The 22,563-nt window shown below is 35.3% G+C and overlaps 1 protein-coding gene across 1 annotated transcript in view; it reads left to right on the forward strand.

Annotated features, from left to right (window-relative positions):
- TMPRSS5 (transmembrane serine protease 5) overlaps positions 1-22,563 on the forward strand; it is an 819,938-nt gene that overhangs the window by 333,908 nt on the left and 463,467 nt on the right. Inside the window, exon 5 of the mRNA XM_044081066.1 lies at positions 5,787-5,900. Within this exon, the coding sequence (XP_043937001.1) occupies positions 5,787-5,900 (114 nt within the window). The remainder of the gene's footprint in view (positions 1-5,786; positions 5,901-22,563) is intronic.

Consider the following 22,563-nt stretch of genomic DNA (forward strand, 5'->3'; position numbering starts at 1 on the left):
TGCTTTTGTTGAGTGCTTTACAAATTGCTTATGATAGGCTTTGCCATTTATATGCTTAGGTCTTTGAGGTTTGTGAAGATTGTTTTTAGTACCTCAACATAGGTTTGTCTGTGGGTAGTAGACATTGTGTGATGGATGTAGCATGTGTGATCTTGACAATGTTGTTTGTATGCAAACTTTTATTCCAGCAGGAAAATTGTGTACGTGTATCAAATTGCTTATGATAGGCTTTGCCATTTATATGCTTAGGTCTTTGAGGTTTGTGAAGATTGTTTTTAGTACCTCAACATAGGTTTGTCTGTGGGTAGTAGACATTGTGTGATGGATGTAGCATGTGTGATCTTGACAATGTTGTTTGTATGCAAACTTTTATTCCAGCAGGAAAATTGTGTACGTGTATCTCTTGTATACTATGTTTGTTTGTTTTTTAAGTATTAAATGGTTGTACGTGAACATGGCATAATGGGGTTACATTGTTTCATGATGCCATATCCACCAAGCAGGCTATGGAGACATTTGGAAATTGCAGATCAGTGTTGTCTGGTCCTGTTTTTGAGTGAACTACTGTAGGTTGTGGGCTGGGTTATGTAGAGATTTCCTTGGGTGGTGTCTGGGGCTTAGCACTAAACTAGGTTAGTTTGTGTTAAAATTTGATAATAGTACTGTTTAATGTGCAAACTAGGTGCTCTAAGATTGCCTCCATGCAATGGCTTTATTTTAGCCAAACTAAGTTACAGGTTTCAGTTCTGAGGGAAGTTTTATAGATAAAATTTACTTTCTGTGTGTATGTGTCTGTACATGGCACTGCTAACCTCTTAATCTAATAACACCAAGAAAGACTGTTGTGAATGTAGTACTACAATAAAGCAACTTAAACTAACTTGACAAGGCAGTTTCAAGAATTGGGGACCTTTAGAATGATTTAAAGGCAAAATCAACAAATAAAGCAAAAATAAAGCAGTAACACTCTAAACAGGTAACTGAAGTGCAAAAGAAAAAAAAAGAAAAGCAATCTCTTATCTGCAATGGATGGGGCAGGATTAACTCAGGGCCCCCTCAGAGTGTGATGAGGGTGCAAGTAGATGGGAGCTCTGTGAAAATGAGCAGGAAACAATTTGTAGTAAGGGAGGTTTACTCAAGTACCAACCCAGCAAACTAGTGCTATGGATATATGGAAAGTAGCAAGTGGGAAAGTCTTTAAATAGGTTTCACAACAGACAATAACAATGAAATGGGGAATGAGAGACCTTTGGAATTCAGATTATCATAAGGGTGAAGCCAGGAACCCACCATTTTAAAACCACAAGAAAACGGTGAGAGGGTTGTGGGAAAAATTCAAACTGGATTTCAAGTCATGTGGTTTAGCTTAATGTTTCAGTGGGGGGGGGGTGCAGACCCAAATAACAGGTAAATCCATTTGCAAGATAAACAGAAAGGTAATGGAATTCAACTTTAAGCAGTATATACAGCTATAAAATGTACAGACAGACAAATTCTGGATCAGAATTCACAGTACTGCCACTCCTGCAATGCCACCACAGATTAAGACATCAGAGTACTGGAATGCAATTTTAAACAGGTGTACAGCTATAAAACGTACTGAAGCGCAAATCCTGGAGCAGAATCCACATCACTGCCACTACTGCAGTCCTGCAGTACATTTCTAATTTCTATGCAGAAATTTACCACTAATGCTGTAATAAATTACTAAATGAAGCTCAAATCTGGGACTAGATCACAGTCATGCCACAACGTGTAGGAAGCTAAAAGACTGAGGTCCCAGACTGGGTTCAAAATACAAAAAAGCTACCATTTTACATGTAATTCTGCATTATAATGTATAAACAATGCTAAAATCTTACATTAATACTTCTTTTGGCTAAATTAGAGACAAAAAGCAGAAAAGTGAAAAAAAAGTACCATTGCACACATAAGTGCAACTTAAAGTTTTTTTTAATTATAATTTAAATAAAATACTTTTTCATCTCTTTCGATGAAAAGTTTTTATTTCATACCTCTCAGAGGAATGAACTGTGAGGGCCTTCTAGCTGTTTTACCTCCATAGAAGCTTTCACATCTCAAAAATAGAGCATAATCCACACCCTCACTTTGACAATTAATCTAAAGTTGGACATTATCACCATAATTCATACATAAAAAGTAAATACTGGGGCCTGTATAGATATAACATAACCACTTACAACACCCACATGGGTAAGTACCCACAGGTTTGCTAGTAACTAGCTCATGGTTTGAGAAAAATTCCCTATCCAAAACATCTTTTAAATTCCTCTTTTCTTAAAGACAGAATTATGGGTTGATCCTTCAACCGTAGTTAAAACATTGTTCCCCAAAATAATTTTCCAGTTAGGTTTAATAGTAATGATAATATCCCCACTATCCACACAAATTGGGACCACAAACTGATGGAAACACTTTTACCAGTAAATATGATGTTTGTCATTTCAGACAAGCCCTCTGATAAGAAGATTTAAACTTTTCTCATGAACTTTGTCCACTATAGATGGCACCTTTTGTTTATTGTAATATCTTGTCACAATAATCCTCAGCAAAATGTTAGTTTTCTGAAAATAATCTGTCCCACAGAAACATAACCAGGAAGCTCAAATAAACTGGCCTCTCAGAAACTTATATTTCATATAACCGGGATGTTGACTGCTGAAATGCAAATTATTAACAAATGTAGGTTTCTGAAATAAATGTACAAAATGGAGCGACCAGTGTTGATCAAAACCACTAGTATAAAACACGCACTGTCATCAGTCAGGAAATCTCGAAAAGGTTTTCTTGTGTAGTCAAACACAAATAGCAGCAACCAAAGAATTCAGCAATAAAACCTACTTTAATAGTAAAACTGGAAAACCACCGGATTGAGTGCTTTCATCCCCTAACTGGAGATTTCATCAGAATCAACACTCATTTCATTTGAACCTGGCCGTGGATACTGCGTAGCTGTCAGTTCGTTTAACCTGTACATCGCAGCACATTACTTTAGTAACATAGTTTTCTTCTTGTCTTCCACTTAGATGAATTATGAAAGTGGATTTTATTGCTGAATTCTTTGGTTGCTGCTATTTGTGTTCAGCTAGACAAGAAAACCTTTTCAAGATTTCCTGACTGCTGACAGTGTAGGTTTCTGAAATAGTTTATTATGAAAATTTTTGTCTTGGCAGTATAAGATGGGGCCTCATGTCATTAATGGTAAAATGCAATATATGTAATATAGATGCAATACTGTTCAGTTCATTTATTAAGATGTCAAACAATTTAGCATTATCTTTCCACATGAAAAATAAATCATCAGTGAAATTTTTAAATAAATTATGTTTGTACAAATAAATTAACTCCCTGTTAGTTAACACCAAGTTCACAAAGGATAGTGACTGTTGTGCCCATAGCAATCTCTGTTAGCTGATTTTTTTCTGTTTACAGCATTACATTTTAAGTATTTTTTAATATATTTAATTCATATCATCATGTAGAACGGAAGACTACAAGGATTACATATCCATAGCAAAAAGAGTTGTCTGTCTACCAATCATATTACAACCTTTAATGCAGTCTAGAAATGCCAAAGATCATCACCGAAATATGGGGCAATGTGAGTGGGAAATATTATAATAGACACAATTCTAGAAATAATGGGTCAGGGGGCAGACATATTCTTGTGTATTTTGAGAATGCCAATGAAATATCATAATGTAGATTTTGAAACATGCATAAAGTCATATAAGTCAAGACCAATGAAATACTGACATAATAGTTCTAGAAGTGCACCATTAATTTAATGACATTTGTTGTGAATAAACTAAAAACTGACCTTACTATAACTAGAAGAATCAGCCAAAACCTCTAGCATTTGGTTAACATAAATGTTGTTGTCTATCATAATGATACCATTGCCTTTATTGACTTTCACACATTGTGCATTAGACTTATTGTATAAATCAGACAGTACATATTTTTTCCTCCAGAGACATAAAATATTTATGTTTAGTTCTAGTGGATAAAAGAGGTCTAAGTTCTGTGTCACATATTAAGTAATATTAATTAAGGTATTCGGTGTAGGAACTAAAGCAGAGTTGAAAGTGCCACATTTTCTAACTGGAAAATCATCTTCTGGACTCTGTGACTTAAAATTATCTAGTACATATTCTATGTTCAGCTTCCTAGAAAAAAGCCCTAGCTCCAGTAAAAATACCAACAATTAGGTTCTGGATAGGTCACTAGAGCTTAAATTAAATATCAGAATTTTTAGCTATGGGCAGTCATTCCATGTCCTGTCCATATCCCCACCAGTGATTTCCTCTGTTGGTTGTTTCCTGATGTTGTTTGAACCGTCAATTGTGGTTGTTGTTGTTGGCATTAAAGGAGAGATTTTCTTTACTCGTATGTGCACTGTGTATTCTCACTTTTAAAAATGAAGGATAATTCACATTAAACTTCAGACTGGTTGTAGCCATCACATGATATTTGCTAATGAATGGTGGATACAATCTGCTGACTTTGTATGCATTGTCATCTCTTTTTATCTTTTTGGACTTCCAGTTGGTAAAGTAGCCACATATCTAACAACCTTAGAGACTATTAAAGAACATTTATTATTAAAGGATTGGAAAATGTCATGTCATATATTATGATCCAACTCATTAAGTTCCTTTACCAAAGTCTGTATTTTCTTTAAGTTATATTTTCTAATAGTTTTAATAGAAATTGACATGTATGCAAAAGTGTACATGCACTCCAGACCAGGACTATGCAACCCTACCCTAGCAGCATGCAAATCACAGCCTTGAATAGAGTGGTTAAGGTCAGAACCAGAAACTTCCTACCCCTCATTAGTGATAGAGGATGTGAAAATGAACTCTCTGTTTGGCTGTCTGGATGAGACCTTCTAAGGTCAGCTGACATCGCACTGTACAACTAACAGGCCCAAGGCCAGCTGGACAGGGCTTGTGGTAGGGAGGCAGAATGGGAAAAAGAATATATAAAGAAACAAATGTCTTCCAGCAAGATGTTGGGATCTGCCAGCACCAGCATTCAAGTAGAGATGATTACCTAGTTATCTGATAGCCAAGTAGCCTAGAGCAGATGCTTCATGACGGACAACTCACTGCTGTATCAATAAGATGTTTTCCCTAGAAATATACTGCAACATTCACACTTGATAACAGCACTGGCACAAACTGCTAAAGGTTGAACTGGTAAGTCCAGGAAGTAAAAGGAGGAAGTATACAAAATAAAAAATTCACTGATCTAATATAATGTGTGTCTGTTTTGTCCTGTGGCCCAAACTCCATTCCTATATTATTTTTATGAATCCTGAACTGAGTTTGAAGTGAGTTTGAAGAAAAATATTCTGTTTTTATCAGCTGGTCTTTTTCTAGTCCTGCAGTCTGCCACAGCTATAAAGCTGCTGAACTCAATCAAATTTTGTTTCTTTTAAGCCTGTCCTGGCTTTCTGTGTGTTATTTAATGTGAAGGAAAAGTCTGTTTTATCTGTATAATACAGTACTGTGCTGTTTTGTCAATGGTGATTTTACATGGCTAGCCTCATCTTGTGAACTGTAGTGTTTTGCTCATATTGAAATTCCATAGATGAGACGTAAGTGTCTACAGGTGCATTTAGTATGAGAGATTTAGATAATTTCATAATATAGTAGATAGTCCAGATTTAAAAACATAGATGAGAGGATAGATGTCATTCAAATCACTGTACATGTCCTTTCTCAAATGCTAATAAATGCTATTTATTTCCTTCAAAGGTTAGCAAATCATAAAGGAGTAAACCTAACAGATGTTGGGACAAACTATACTCATGGATTTGCTCAGATTATTTATGAGCAGAAGAAGAAACTTGAAGAGATTTGGCAGTTCAGGTAAAATATGTTGTATTGCCTCAAACAAACTATTTTTCAGTATCTAATGTTCTAAAAAGAGCCAGTAATAGGCATGTTTCATATAGGAGGATCACATGACGCATGGAAAGCTACATAGTCTGAAACAGACTCAAGATCCTAAGTGTCTCAAGATAATTACATCATAAAAAGTTTAGAGTCAGATAGTGACTTCATTAGCAACCAGCCCAATGGCATAATGTTGTGGCATTTAACTGTATTACTGCTGACAAGAAGACAACAATCCCAGTCAATGTATGTCAAATCTAGTGGCCAAGGGCAAGATCTCCCATTACAAGGACAGAGTACAAGATTAAGACAGTGTGGGGATTCTCACTCTTGAAGAATTTATAAACAGCATCTTGTGGTGATAAAGCTGGAGTGTGTGTCCTGGCAGGCCCCTTGGCTAGCAACTGTCTGAAAGAAATCAAACACTCTGACCCCCTGAGTATATTGCATACAGTGGGTGTCTTCAAGGAACTAATATCAAATAAGAAAGGTTTTTTTTTCTGTTCTTTAAAAGTGGTCAGCTAGCTATTTCTGAGTTTGGCCCTAGCATGATAGAAATGGGGGAGAGTTCACATGCTAGGTTCACTGTCAGACAATGTATATAAAAAAGAACAGTTTTAGTCACTGTTTAGTTCAACTAAATAGGACAATGTATAGAATACTGGTGGGAAATGTACCAAGAATTTACTGTCCATAGCATACTGGTATAAAACTCCAGAACACCGACTGGTTAATTAATGCTTAACTTTGATATAGTTTAACTTGAAATCTCATCCCGTTAGCAGTGCAGTGAAACCTCAGGCCTTTACATACACTATCTGTCTATAGCTATATATCATTGGAGTGAATACACACTACCACAAAATCTGGGCAGAGTGGCTTATTAGGTTGAAGTCCATTTCTGTAGACAACACAATAACAAATAAATATAACAACAGATCCTGTCTAAGTACCATTGTGACAATTAGCAAGACAAGTACAGATAGCAGCAGGTGCAAATTTTGTTATTTACAAATATATTACTGAAGGTGAGTGACAGCAGCCCACCTTGATTTCCAGTCATCACAAATAAAAAGGTGTCAGGGAGCATTGTTGTTTGTAGGGAGATATCCTAGTCATGACAGAGGAAGGGAAGACATATGTATCTCCTGGTGTTTTGAATGAAATCTATGCCACAGCAGAAACCTGTAGAGGTAGACCACTGTTAAACATATACGGAGAAAGTTGTGAACAATACTAACTACTGGGTCTGTAAATTTAAATATATGCAAAAATGCTGGGGTCGAGCAATTACTTCACCACCCCATAATGGCGAAAGGCTCTGGAAGTCTTTAGCTCACCATCATCCACCTGACACAATGGCATTCTAGGTGTATGAAACTGCCAGTGATCTGTGACTGTGCAAATGAGTCCAGAAAATCACCTTGTATGATTGTTGGCAACATCATGGTGCCTACCTCTATGGAAGATGCTGTTACATTCCCTATGGTGCAGCATGTGAACTAACTATGGCAAAAAAGTACATAGTATTTTACTGGTGAAATAGCAGCTCTAAAGAATCTTAATGCAACACATTTGAAATTTAAAACTAGAAAGTTTAAAAGTTATACTGTGATATTGCATTAGGCGTGATGGTTACTGTGCTAAGCACCATGGAGAATGTAACTAACTTGTCTTCAGAAACCATACGGCTCATGGACAGCATATTTTTTGTAAGGGGATGATGTGCCATCAATTGTGTAGCATTCATGGATTTGTCACCTATTGTGGTTTCACCAGGTGTGTTCCACTTAGTGTTTTTTTTTTCTTATGTCATACAACTATTTTTGGCACGGTATCTTTAATATGCATAGTGATCGAGGTTTGTCCATGGCTGTGCAATTTGTTTTATGTAATCTTGAACCAGCTGGCTTGAAGAGTTTTTAGAAGAATATAAATAGTGCACAAAGGAATTTGTTCCGCTTGTCCCAAAACTTTTGGAGAAAAAGTCAATCATTGTGACTCTCAGCATTGTAAGGCTCATATGTTAAAGTGCAATATTTATCCAAAAAATGTTATCCTTGGCCTTTATACCCATAGAAGATGTGCATTCTGGGTTTGATGTCTTACAGGCAGAGTTCCCTGTTGAATGTTATCCAGTGAGGAAATACTTTAAGGAGGTGTATGTGCTGGGGAACAACATAAATTCACCAGACAGTGTGGTCTCACTGTTCACTTTCCACCTGTAATTGCTGTATCTATCTGGAATGTGATCATATTAAATCAACTTTGCCTTTCCTGAACCCAAAACTCAGTCAAGATGCCTAGCATTATCATCTAAGATTCCAACTAGGTAGGCATTTAGTGGATCTGGCTTGCATTATGCATGTACTGACTTGTAAGCAGGACCATATGAATGAGATGTGAAATAGAATGATTGCAGGTATTCCTATGTCACCTAAAAAAAGGAGATACAGTGCCATGAGGAACATTTCAAACATCTACTGGAAAACAGAACAGAACTACTTACTCAATCACTGACAGAATTTTTGAAAGCTGTACCTTTACATTTAAAATTGTGAGGCTTGACTCTACAATGGCACCTAGTACTTTTTTCTTGGATGTTATTCAATACAGTATGAAGAGATGTATTGGATAGTGTTAACTGTGCTATAGTTAAGTTTCTCATGTTTGGGTGAATACATTATGCATATATGTACTGCATCTCTGTGAAAGGCACTAGAAGATGGAGTTTCTGTTAATTTATTGCACAATGGATGGTTTGCAGATTTTTTTTCTAACTCTGCAGTGGGATATACATATTGGTTCACATTCTGTCTGCAATTTGACTTAGAGGGATTCAACATTATACATATCGGTTCACATTCTCTCTGCAGTTTGACTTAGAGGGATTCAACATTATGCTATACACATTCATGTGAGTTCACTCACTTACATTTGAATCATTGTATAAGAATAGCAGAAATCATTGTATTCCATCTAGTGCCATAGATCCATATATCATGACCGAAAAAGAATGACATATAAATGAGAGAAGAAAGAGCAACCACACAAATAAGTGACATTCAAAAGAGTGAAAATACAAAATATTGAAAACATCTCTCCCACTACAAAACTCAGATAAAACATCATTTTAACAATAAAGTAAAGTAAAATCCACTGCTCAGCAAGCAAACGCTGTAGTTCTGTGAGGTAGATATAATGTAAGTCACAAAGGAAGCGGAGTACAGCAGAAGTAAGAACAAAACTCCAAATTTAATTCCAAGAATGTGCACTTATAACATACGGATGAGCGCTTTCATCATTACAGCTTCTTCAGATCCTTGTATAAAAGTCACAGTAGACCTCCCCTTATATAAGCAGCTCAATTAATCAAAACAATTTAAACAATTAAAAGCAATGCTGGAGAATTTAAAGAACTCTCCCATATATAAACATGTTAATGTAAAGTAAGACAAAAATATATAAAACTTGCATAGTGACCTAAAAACATGTAAATAAACATTCTGATAAGTTAATATTGATAAAATACATAATCAAGAACATATACAAATAAATGATAGTTCATTTTATGTGCCTGCGTTGTCTCAGCTTAGGTTTTATAGAAGCTCTATCATTCAACCCATGCCCCCTATCAGCTTTCAAACGAATGATCCAGTCAGTCTCCTTAGATTCAGTAAGATTCATAGCCTTGATGGAGAAAATGGTGATGCAGATTGTATGACACCTAATGTGGTGTATTTAGCTACTTGTCAGGCATGCCCGAGTTTCTATGTTGGTAAAACTAACCGGCCGTTAAGGGATAGAATGAGAGAGCATATTTACCACATGAGAAAGGGCACTTTACACAATGCCTTAGCAAAACATATAACCACCAATGACAATGATCATACTTTCTTGTTCCGGGTCCTAGAGATAATTGTTGTGAATAAGAGGGGTGGTAATACTATGAATCTTACTGAATCTAAGGAAACTGACTGGATCATTTGTTTGAAAGCTGATAGGGGGCATGGGTTGAATAATAGAGCTTCTATAAAACCTAAGCTGAGACAACGCAGGCACATAAAATGAACTATTATTTATTTGTATATGTTCTTGATTATGTATTTTATCAATATTAACTTATCAGAATGTTTATTTACATGTTTTTAGGTCACTATGCAAGTTTTATATATTTTTGTCTTACTTTACATTAACATGTTTATATATGGGAGAGTTCTTTAAATTCTCCAGCATTGCTTTTAATTGTTTGAATTGTTTTAATTGATTAATTGATCTGCTTATATAAGGGGAGGTCTACTGTGACTTTTATACAAGGATCTGAAGAAGCTGTAATGGTGAAAGCGCTCATCCGTATGTTATAAGTGCACATTCTTGGAATTAAATTTGGAGTTTTGTTCTTACTTCTGCTGTACTCCGCTTGCTTTGTGACTTACATTATCATCTTAACAATGTTACTGCTAGGAAAGGGAGTCTTAGTAATGTAACACATACAGCTGAGGTTAGGGGCAGGGGTAGGGTTAGCAAACATGAGTAAGAGAGTTATCAAACATGAGTAAGAGTGCCACCTTACTTATGTGTTCTAACTGTAACCCTAACTATACCCCTGCACCTAACTCCAACCTTCACATTACATTACATATAAATACTTCTCTAGCAATATCACTTCACAAAACAAAAGGACACAGAACATACAACTCAAACAGGCACAATACTACATCTATCCCCTTAACTAGTCTTCACTCTAAACCTAATCCACAAATGTACACAAATGTACACTAACTACTACAGTGTGATTTTGCAAATTTTTATAACTACCACCTTTTCAGTCAAAAAATCATTTTCCAGCATACTCCTACTTACCTACATTATGTAAAACACTTGAATTCAGCCATGAGATTCACAATGTAGCATTCACTCATTTGTGAAGACATTCTTTTTTATACCCATATAAACTAATGGCAACCACAGTCACTCACACACATACATACATTCATATATAATTATGTCTATTTCTCCATATTCTACCCAACCATTGAATGTGGCTATCACATTTTTTTAATACCAATCCACAACAGAGCATAAAATAATTAACATTTATAAAACTGCGGAATGTTATTGGTTATAAGAATATATATTTTTTTTCTTCCGATTGGAAAATGTAAACTTAAAAAAAAAGTACTATAGCTTATGCTTTTAGTATACAGGGTTCAGTTGTTACCATAAAGTATATACGCCATCAAGATGCAGCAAAATACATGCTTTGGTAGTTGTTACAGGAAAAGCAGCAAATCCTAGTTCCTGATAAGGCTTTATTTTTTCCAGAATTCTTTTTAATTAATTTTTCAAAATGACAAACACAACTATATACAAACTATTTATAGAACCCCCAAAATAATAATTTTTATTGATCTTCAAACTCAGTATTGATTATTGACCTCAGAACTTGCACGTTTCTCTAGTAATTCAATTCATGTCAAAACTTAAAATCAACTGTATGTTTCTTACTTCTTAATGTCATATTATTCATTACTTTCTAATGCAATTCAGTGGATAACTCAAGGAAATCCTGAAAAGTTGGCATTATTTCTTTATTCCAGTTTTTGTTATCATTTTTCTTGCAATTGCCTAAGGGTATTGTGACCTTTTAATGCAGCCAGAAATTAGAAAATTAATGAGTATTAAAAATTCTGTTGAATTACAGTTATCTGACACCAGTGCTCTAAAAAACATGAATATCTTCCTAAAATATATTCAGTTTAATATAATTACATAATATATGTTACCAGCCTGTTTTTAAATTATTTTACAACTTCAACAACTTGTATCACCATCACTATAAATCTTTTTAATTTTAAAAAGAGATATAAAAATTCTATGCAAATGTTTCAAACCAAATGATTTCCAGGACATGAAGTTGTTTGACCTACAGACTTTAAAATTAGTCATGTTTCTCTCATCATTAACATCATGTAAATTACCTTAGTTTAGGTAGTTGCAACATGGAGTTTTAATTTTACTGACATTGTTTAGCAAAATATTATATCTTGATAAACGAATATTTGGTATCTACGTAACCATTATAAAACAAAAGTAATCTAAAAAGGTGGGAGGGACTTTACTTGACATGTTCATGCCTAAGTATAATCTTTAATTATCTAATTTCTTATTGTATTTGTCTATTTTTATTCAGTAAAATCCAGTTTGAATTATCCAATTTAAAATTATGTATATTAATATCAATAGATATAATAGTATGCCCATTAATAAAGTTAAACTAAAAAACAAATGTTTCTTTTTTAAATTCACCATATTTTCATAATGGTTTTTCTGTATAAATCCAACTGTATACACTATTAGAAACTTGACAAAATCCATTTCTTTAAAGCAAACACAATTTCTTAAAAAATAAGACGCTGCTAATATAGACAAAGATACTTGACATTTTGTAATTGTTGCCAATGCATCCATTCCACAACATTTTATTATATATAATATCCGATATTAGAAATAGCCTCAAAGCTGAATTTTTCCATATATATTTTCACAAATAACCTTCCATTGTCTGTCACATGTAACAACCATCCAACACACAATGGAAAGAGGACACCCTTCTTTTGTCCATTTAGTTAAATTACTTAATTGAGAAATAAACACTCTTTACACAGGCTTTATAATTTATGTACATGTTGCTGATAATTTACATACATTTTCAGGAAAATAATATTTCAGTACTTAAATAATTCTCCATAGGGAATCAAGTTGTCAAGTATATCTGCATTTCCTTTAATGCTAATGAAATTATAGCTAGCTTTTATTTACATAATCTATTAAAGTTATAAGCCTTTTAGTACTGCCTTGTGCTGGTCTCTGATTTATAAAGACAATCAAGTCTTTATAAAGAATATTGTTTGCAATCTATTTGCAAAAATGAGCAAATATTTTATAATCAATGTTCAAAGGCAATACAAGCCTTTAAAATGAAAAAAAAATGTTGATCTTTATGTTGATTTAATATGGTTTTGTCTTATGAATATTCTCAAGACTAAGATATCTGACTGGAAAATAGTACCAATTTAAAAAATAACAAAAATATTTTGTATTATGTGTGTGTGTGTGTGTGTGTGTGTGTGTGTGTGTGTGTGTGTGTGTGTGTGTGTGTGTGTGTGTGTGTGTGTGTGTGTGTGTAATATCACCATTCCAGGTGTTTTCCCTAGTTTTATAGTCTTAATTTGCTAATTTATTTAAAATGTCGGTCCATAGTCTTTGTCCTCTGTACCACCTTAGTACTGGTTCTAACCCTAATGCTGCCTTTCCCAAACCCCAGTCCTACACCGTAACTTAATAAAACCCTTCCTGTAATACTGCCACTAGGTAGTTTCAATATCGAGTCATACTCAGACATACAAACGGACACATACAGCAACAACACATCTACCACCTTGCCTAACCCTAAAGTACACACTCTCACATATAAACATACAAAACCTATCACTCACCTATCCCTAACCCTAATTGACTCCCACAGACAAAAATGCTCTCATCTCTTCCAAATCTCACTCATATTTCATGATGGAAGACTCCCTAGACATTTTGAATGTTCAGCTATCTGTATGTTAGATATTAAGTACCACCTACATCATTCGTTGACCACACAGACATTTGCTGTGGGCCTAGACACTGCTGCTAGTTCCAACATATGGGACATTCCTTAATGAGGGCCTTGCCCCATTTCCTTGCCTGTATGAGGGACATTACAGAGGTGGTGGCTTACAGATTCACATACAGTGGGTGGCAATATGTCACAGGACAGGACATATGGAGACAGCCAACCAACATGGGGGACGTATCCCCAGATTTGGGAACAGATTCTATGTCATCAGTGCTCTTACACACATGGTAGATTGATAGATTGACAGGGTTTGTGTGGACATGCATTTAATGTGTGATGTCATGACTCACAGTGATATGTCTCTGACATACCTCTCCATTGGCATACTGTCCAGAGACTGGCCACATGTCTGCCTGTCATGTTTTGTTTATTCACCAGATAGTTGGTGTCCTTGGTAAATCAGTTGTGGACTCTGAGAAATGCAGTCAGTAAATACTCATATCTATTGGTATTACCAAAGTCATATTTCTCATAAAGGATGTTACAACAAACCCAGTGGCATCTGCAACTGTCTCAATGTATGACAGCAGTATGTCCAATCTACCCCTGTGTTTGTGCCTCTGTTCCCACCTAGTGATATAGGGGTTGATGCTGAGCTTAGTGAGTGGGGAATCTTATCAAAGGCTTTGGCTAGGTCAATGTAGGTTGTATGTGTCACCTTGACTTCATCCACAGCTCAGATGACTGACAACAAGAGGTTGACCAGGTTGAATGAGTAGGTATGACCTACCTTCACAAAGGTAAACTGTGTAGGATCCTGAGTCTGCAGATTCCCATATCCCTGTGTATTAGGTTTATGATGATGCATTCCATAGCTTTGCATAACAGACTTGTGAGGCAGTTGGGGTGGTATTTACCAGGGTCTGCAGTTACACCTCGTTTGTGGAGAGGAGTGACTGTAGCAGTGCAGAATTCAGTAGTGACAAAGCCTGAGGTGATTCTGTGCTTGAACAGGGCACACAGGTAAGATGCCAGGTCACTCTGCAGTTCATGTAGAACTCAGCCAAGGATATTCTCAGGTCTCACAGAAGCTGTATTCTTGGCCTTGGACAGTGGTGTTTTAACCTGTGCTGCAGTAATACTGGGTGACTGGCAGTGAACTGGTATTGTGATTGGTCCTTTGGGGGGGGGTAGTGAGGGGTAATGTTTGCACTCAAGATACCAGCCAGTATATTGGCATTATTTGTTGGCTCAGTCTGGGAGTTACCATTGTCTAGTAGCTCAGAACAATTCTTGGTATTGCCATGGAGATTGTTTACATAATTGTATGAGGCCTTCTGGTTGTCTTTACTATGTGCTCCAAGTCTGTTCTCACAGCTAAGTTTGTAGTATTTGATGAGGGATCTCAACTGTTCATTGAGGCTGATAAGGGTTTATTTCCTGTTTTGGGACTTCAACTTATTCCATATCAGTTCGCTCCTTCTGTTGTACAGTTACTTTATGGCAGGGGACCACCAGATCAGCATCCTTTTTTTGGAGGTGAGGGTCCTGGTTGTATTGGGTAAGGCAATATGCATGCATTTCTGTACATGTTCATAGTGCATTGTTTGATTCAGCTGTCATGCAACTAGTCCCCATTTGCATGGTTGCCATGAGGTTAGCCACCTCTGATGTTATGAGGCCATAGTTAGCTTTGAAAAGGCTTTTCATGGTGGTTACCTGTGCAGTGGGGGTAGGATGGCTGTGGATTTCCAAAAGTGATTACTTTGTGTTCAGATATAACAAGTGAGGTGCTGACTATTGGTGTAGAGTAACAGTCACCCATGCTAAGAAGGACCAGGTCAATGCGATGGGCATGTGCATCGGTACATGAGTAGCTTTCCCACTTAATAGTGGGGTAGTTGAAGTCAACCAGTATGATAAGTGTTAGGTTGGACACTAATATTCTCTATGGTGTCTATGAACATGAAGTGTGAGTCTGGGACATGTATGGGGACCTATAGCAGGCTACAACCTGAACCACTGTTTTACCCAATGTTGGCTACGCCTGCAGGATCTGTAATGCATAATGTTGGTCTACCACTCTAGAGGTGTGTGCATCCTTTATGAACATGAAAATGCCACCACCTTTGGAGCTTCAGTCCACGTTCTGCAGCCAAAAGTTGTGGAATTAATTATAGGCTGCTACTGCAGGGATGGTTCCTGCTGCCTGTATCCAGGTCTCTGTTACAGCACAAATGTCACTGTTCCCAATTTTAAGGAATACTTTGAGTGAGTGAGTTTCCAGATTTAGAATTCCAGTGTGCAGCAGTATGATCCTCTGATTGCATGCCTTTGTAGTTGTCATATATTTCTGTATATTTATGTATACATATATTTACACATATATATATATATATATATATATATATATATATATATATGGTTTACTATTGAAATGTCGAACGGCACTACATCAACTGTACTATAAACGAACACGGAAGTTTGAAAATAGTAATGTCGACGACAAAAAAACAATCTAGGACTGTGTTTTAACATGGGTTGAGGTAGGGGAGATGTTTGTAGTTCTGAATAATACTGAACACCTACCTCAACCCATGTTAAAACCATTCCTAGATTGTTTTTTTGACGTCGACATTACTATTTTCGAACTTCTGTGTTCGACTATAGTACAGTCGATGTAGTGCCGTTCGACATTTCAATAGTAAACCAACATATATATATATATATATATATATATATATATATATATATATGTGTGTGTTTGTGTATGCATTAATTAAACAATTAACCATTCTATATATATATATATATATATATATATATATATATATATGTATATATGCATATATCTGGATATGAATTTATCTCTCTCTCTCTCTCTCTCTCTGTGTATGTATATATATATATATATATATATATATATATATATATATATATATATATATATATATATATATATATATATATATATATATATATATATGTCCAGTAAAAACTGTAATAAAGGAATAAACTTTAAACTTTTCATACTACATAAAGTTAAATTGAAATAATCAAATGCATGAAATAAAAGCTACAAGGAAAGAAGTCATAATGCAATAAGTAAAACTTTTATTGGCTTGAAATAGTTCTTGTCTGAAATTTTTACTGTAAAAAATAATAGTTTAACATGTTGCGGTATAGTATTTGCATATACATTTCATTCTGAACATACATTATTAAATTTTTATTTTATACACACACATATATATATATATATATATATATATATATATATATATATATATATATATATATATATATATATATCTGGGTTCCATACACTAGATCGAATTTTCACTAATTCAAAATAGTGCATGGAATGCCACTGCAGCAAAAGTGCACTTAATCAAAAGTGCACTTATGCAACGATCAGTACAATGAACGGGTGTTGTACTGATCCCCTTACTATGACCTGTGCCCTAACCCTAAGGTCCATGATGACTGCAGCAGAGTGAAGAACATAGCAATGTCCTCCACTATGGTGCAATAGTCACGAACCTTAGGGTTAGGGCATGGGTTAGGGTTATTGGATAGCTTTACTAACTATCCCCTTACCCTAACCCGTGCCCTAACCCTAAGGTCCATGACTATCTCACCATAGTGGAGGACATAGCTTATTTTTTATGTCCTCCACTGTGCTGCGGTGTTTTTGGTGAAGTACACTTACACAAAGGTTCACTTTCGTTAAAGTGAACTTTCGCAGAAGTGAGGCTTCCTGTTACAAGTTCAAAGTAGTGAACTTTGGTTCTTGCAATAGGAATCCATAGATATATATACATATACATATATATATATATATATATATATATATATATATATATATATATATATGGTCTACTTCTGTTTATTGAAAAAACACTTTTTTGAAAAATAGTAAGCTGAACCCACTTTAGCGAAAGTGCACTTAAACGAAAGTGCACTTTCATGAACACCGGTTCACAGAATCATTGTACAATGGGGATAAGGAAATATAGCCTTTTTCCCACAGTAGTACAATCTCTGAGTAGCAAGTGGGGGGCACAGCCACCCACATGGGGGATGCAGGGGCTTGTGTTTTTAGTGTGGGTTTTTTTTCCCAACTCAGTGAATCGGTGTTCGCGAAAGTGCACTTTCACTAAAGTGGGTTTGGCTTTCTGTTTATCGATAAATAGAAGTAGACCCACACACACACACACACACACACACACACACACACACACACACACACACACACACACACACACACACACACAATGCTATATTTTATGCATATATATTGTATATTATATATATTTTAATACATTTTCTTTCCTTTTAAATTATCTTTGTATATTTTTGTATTTGTTATATTTCATTTTGAATATATATTCTTAAAATTAAAATATCAAGCATGCATGGAACGGAAGATATAACAATGCATCTAAAGTTTATTTTTAACTGAATAAATTTAAAAAAAGATGGGAAGTATGATTCCCAGCTTTACATAAATATTTTTGTTGTTTTGTTTATTTATCCTTTTTTGACCAGGTTAGACCCACTAGGCTAGTAGCCTCTTTTCAGGGGAGCCCCTAGTGGTATTTTTATTACTGAGGAAATTTGACCATGGTATCAGGAAACTTCTACTCTTTTTAATAGTGTTGTGGGATCATTTGCATCCACTTGTGCTGCCACCAGCTCAAGCAGATGGGACCTTGGTTTAACATACAACCAAACAGAGATGTAAATCCTCTGGCAATTCCTTTTCTAAAGAAAAAAAAAACTAAAAGTAAATTCCACTAATAGTTTATAAGGAAGAGAGGAAAATATCAGTAAAAGACATTAGGAAACCCATCGAGGGTGCTAACATACTAGATAAATCTCACTAAAAAGTAACAGCTGAACCACTGACAACTATATAGATGGAAAAAATGTTGAACTCCTACACTGATTTATACAAGATATACTAGGTTACAGATGATTTAAATAAAAGCTGATAGAAGACTGCTCTAGAAATGATCCAAGTGAATGACTAGTGTCAGGAGACACTTGAACAAACATCATTTCTCTTCTGACCAGCAAATTTAACTAGTTTGGAATGTGCTGCCATTTGAGTCTAGACATTATAACCTCCAGATTCCTAGGAAAGTAGTGCATTTTGTGGGAGCACCTGGTTGTTTTGGCTTCTGAGCTGTGAGGCTATGTGACTAAAAGGGCAGTTTCACATGTAAAGAATATGCTGTGGTAGGCATATATGATAAAGAGGATCCGTGGGTTTCATTTGTACTGGTCAGAGTCACAAGAGAATGTGATAACCAGGGAACATGCAAATGCTCGTAACAGCATTTCAATTAAATTCTAATTCTTGATTTTGATGAATACGATGCATTGGGATTTATTCAACTGTTTGAAGCTATGTTTGAAATTCTGCAGCCATGTTAACATGTTAGTCATATTCATGAGCTTGTTAGCATTAAAAGATTATGCAGTAAAAGCATTATTATCTAATAATACATTTCTATACTCTGTTGATAGTAAGAGTTGAATATTCCCAAAACAGATCACTAAATGATCTTTGAATTCAGGTATAATTTTTGTTATAACTAAATCAGGAAGGCAAACCAGAAATAATAGATTCTTTGTATAATTATTTCACATTTCCCATAGAAGCAAGATGGTTAGTAATACATAAATAGCTACAAAATAATGATGATTACTTGATTGTCTGAGAAAAGAATTGTTTTATTGCAAAGATTCTCCAAAGCTGCTGATTCTTCGTGTTAATATCTATTTGCTCCTGGGTTAAATGAAACAATTAATTTGAAGTGTTTCTTACAAATGAAACAGTATCAAATTTCGAAATTTTGATTATTTGTATACATATATATATATATATATATATATATATATATATATATATATATATATATGGTCTACTTCTGTTTATTGAAAAAACACTTTTTTGAAAAATAGTAAGCTGAACCCACTTTAGCGAAAGTGCACTTAAACGAAAGTGCACTTTCATGAACACCGGTTCACAGAATCATTGTACAATGGGGATAAGGAAATATAGCCTTTTTCCCACAGTAGTACAATCTCAGAGTAGCAAGTGGGGGGCACAGCCACCCACATGGGGGATGCAGGGGCTTGTGTTTTTAGTGTGGGTTTTTTTTCCCAACTCAGTGAATCGGTGTTCGCGAAAGTGCACTTTCGTTTAAGTGCACTTTCACTAAAGTGGGTTTGGCTTTCTGTTTATCGATAAATAGAAGTAGACCCACACACACACACACACACACACACACACACACACACACACACACACACACACACACACACACACACACACACACAATGCTATATTTTATGCATATATATTGTATATTATATATATTTTAATACATTTTCTTTCCTTTTATATTATCTTTGTATATTTTTGTATTTGTTATATTTCATTTTGAATATATATTCTTAAAATTAAAATATCAAGCATGCATGGAACGGAAGATATAACAATGCATCTAAAGTTTATTTTTAACTGAATAAATTTAAAAAAAGATGGGAAGTATGATTCCCAGCTTTACATAAATATTTTTGTTGTTTTGTTTATTTATCCTTTTTTGACCAGGTTAGTCCCACTAGACTAGTAGCCTCTTTTCAGGGGAGCCCCTAGTGGTATTTTTATTACTGAGGAAATTTGACCATGGTATCAGGAAACTTCTACTCTTTTTAATAGTGTTGTGGGATCATTTGCATCCACTTGTGCTGCCCCCAGCTCAAGCAGATGGGACCTTGGTTTAACATACAACCAAACAGAGATGTAAATCCTCTGGCAATTCCTTTTCTAAAGAAAAAAAAACTAAAAGTAAATTCCACTAATAGTTTATAAGGAAGAGAGGAAAATATCAGTAAAAGACATTAGGAAACCCATCGAGGGTGCTAACATACTAGATAAATCTCACTAAAAAGTAACAGCTGAACCACTGACAACTATATAGATGGAAAAAATGTTGAACTCCTACACTGATTTATACAAGATATACTAGGTTACAGATGATTTAAATAAAAGCTGATAGAAGACTGCTCTAGAAATGATCCAAGTGAATGACTAGTGTCAGGAGACACTTGAACAAACATCATTTCTCTTCTGACCAGCAAATTTAACTAGTTTGGAATGTGCTGCCATTTGAGTCTAGACATTATAACCTCCAGAATCCTAGGAAAGTAGTGAATTTTGTGGGAGCACCTGGTTGTTTTGGCTTCTGAGCTGTGAGGCTATGTGACTAAAAGGGCAGTTTCACATGTAAAGAATATGCTGTGGTGGTTCTACCTGACTTCGTCGACAGCGCAGAAGACCGACAGCGGAATTCGGAGCTCCAGAAGATCGAAAACGAAGAAGACCGACGCGAATCGCGAGTGGCAGAACATCGACAATGCAGAAGACCGACACGACGGATGACAACACCAACGCCGAGGATGCCGACATGGGGAAAGGCTGTGTGAGTATGCGGTAGTGACGGACGTTAGGGTGCGAGGCAGGTAAGTGTGGAGATTGACGGTCTGTGGGGATAGGGGTGGGTTAAGTGAGTTAGGGTTAGGGAGCGATAGGGGTGGGTTAAGTGAGTTAGGGTTAGGGAGCGATAGGGGTGGGTTAAGTGAGTTAGGGTTAGGAGCGATAGGCGGTTAAGTGAGTTAGGGTTAGGAGCGGGTAGGTAAGTGTGCGATAGTGACGGACCTTAGGGTTAGGGTAAGGTTTAGTGTGGGCTTGTAAGGATTTTGGTGTGCTTGTGTTGTGTGTGTGGTTTGTGGAATGGGGATGTGTTTTGTTTTTAATTGTTATTGTGGTGTGTGCAGTGTATGGGGTTTCGTGTTTGTGTACCGTCGGTTATTTCGTTGTCGGTTATGTGTGGTTTCGTGTTTATGGACTGTCGAATATGTGGTGTCGGTGATGTGGTTGTCGGTGTTGTGTGGTTTCGACTATGTCAGGTAGAACCGCTGTGGTAGGCATATATGATAAAGAGGATCCGTGGGTTTCATTTGTACTGGTCAGAGTCACAAGAGAATGTAATAACCAGGGAACATGCAAATGCTCGTAACAGCATTTCAGTTAAATTCTAATTCTTGATTTTGATGAATACGATGCATTGGGATTTATTCAACTGTTTGAAGCTATGTTTGAAATTCTGCAGCCATGTTAACATGTTAGTCATATTCATGAGCTTGTTAGCATTAAAAGATTATGCAGTAAAAGCATTATTATCTAATAATACATTTCTATACTCTGTTGATAGTAAGAGTTGAATATTCCCAAAACAGATCACTAAATGATCTTTGAATTCAGGTATAATTTTTGTTATAACTAAATTAGGAAGGCAAACCAGAAACAATAGATTCTTTGTATAATTATTTCACATTTCCCATAGAAGCAAGATGGTTAGTAATACATAAATAGCTACAAAATAATGATGATTACTTGATTGTCTGAGAAAAGAATTGTTTTATTGCAAAGATTCTCCAAAGCTGCTGATTCTTCGTGTTAATATCTATTTGCTCCTGGGTTAAATGAAACAATTAATTTGAAGTGTTTCTTACAAATGAAACAGTATCAAATTTCAAAATTTTGATTATTTGTATATATATATATATATATATATATATATATATATATATATATATATATATTTTTTTTTTTTTTTTTTTAAGAAAAACTTAGTTTTTTTGTTTGATGTATTAAGACATATATATATATTTGATATTCTAGTCGATTTTATTTCAAGTGTTTTTTAAGAAAATTAATTAATCATATTTTATGATATCATGAAGTATGTGATTAATTAGGTTTGTATAAAAAAAGAAGTGAGTGGAGTGTTACTATTTCTGAAGAAGTTCACAAAGAAATAAATGTGAATGAAAGCGTTAATCTGGTGTCCATATTTTCAAGCCTTTTGGATATACCACTACAGTTTTGTGTTTTCCAGTTTTGCTGTTTTCAATTGGTTTTCAAGTTCTGAAGTTTATTGTCCTATT

This window comes from Protopterus annectens, chromosome 8.part0 (assembly GCF_019279795.1).
Source record: "Protopterus annectens isolate FY-2018-M chromosome 8.part0, PAN1.0, whole genome shotgun sequence".
NCBI lineage: Eukaryota > Metazoa > Chordata > Ceratodontiformes > Protopteridae > Protopterus > Protopterus annectens.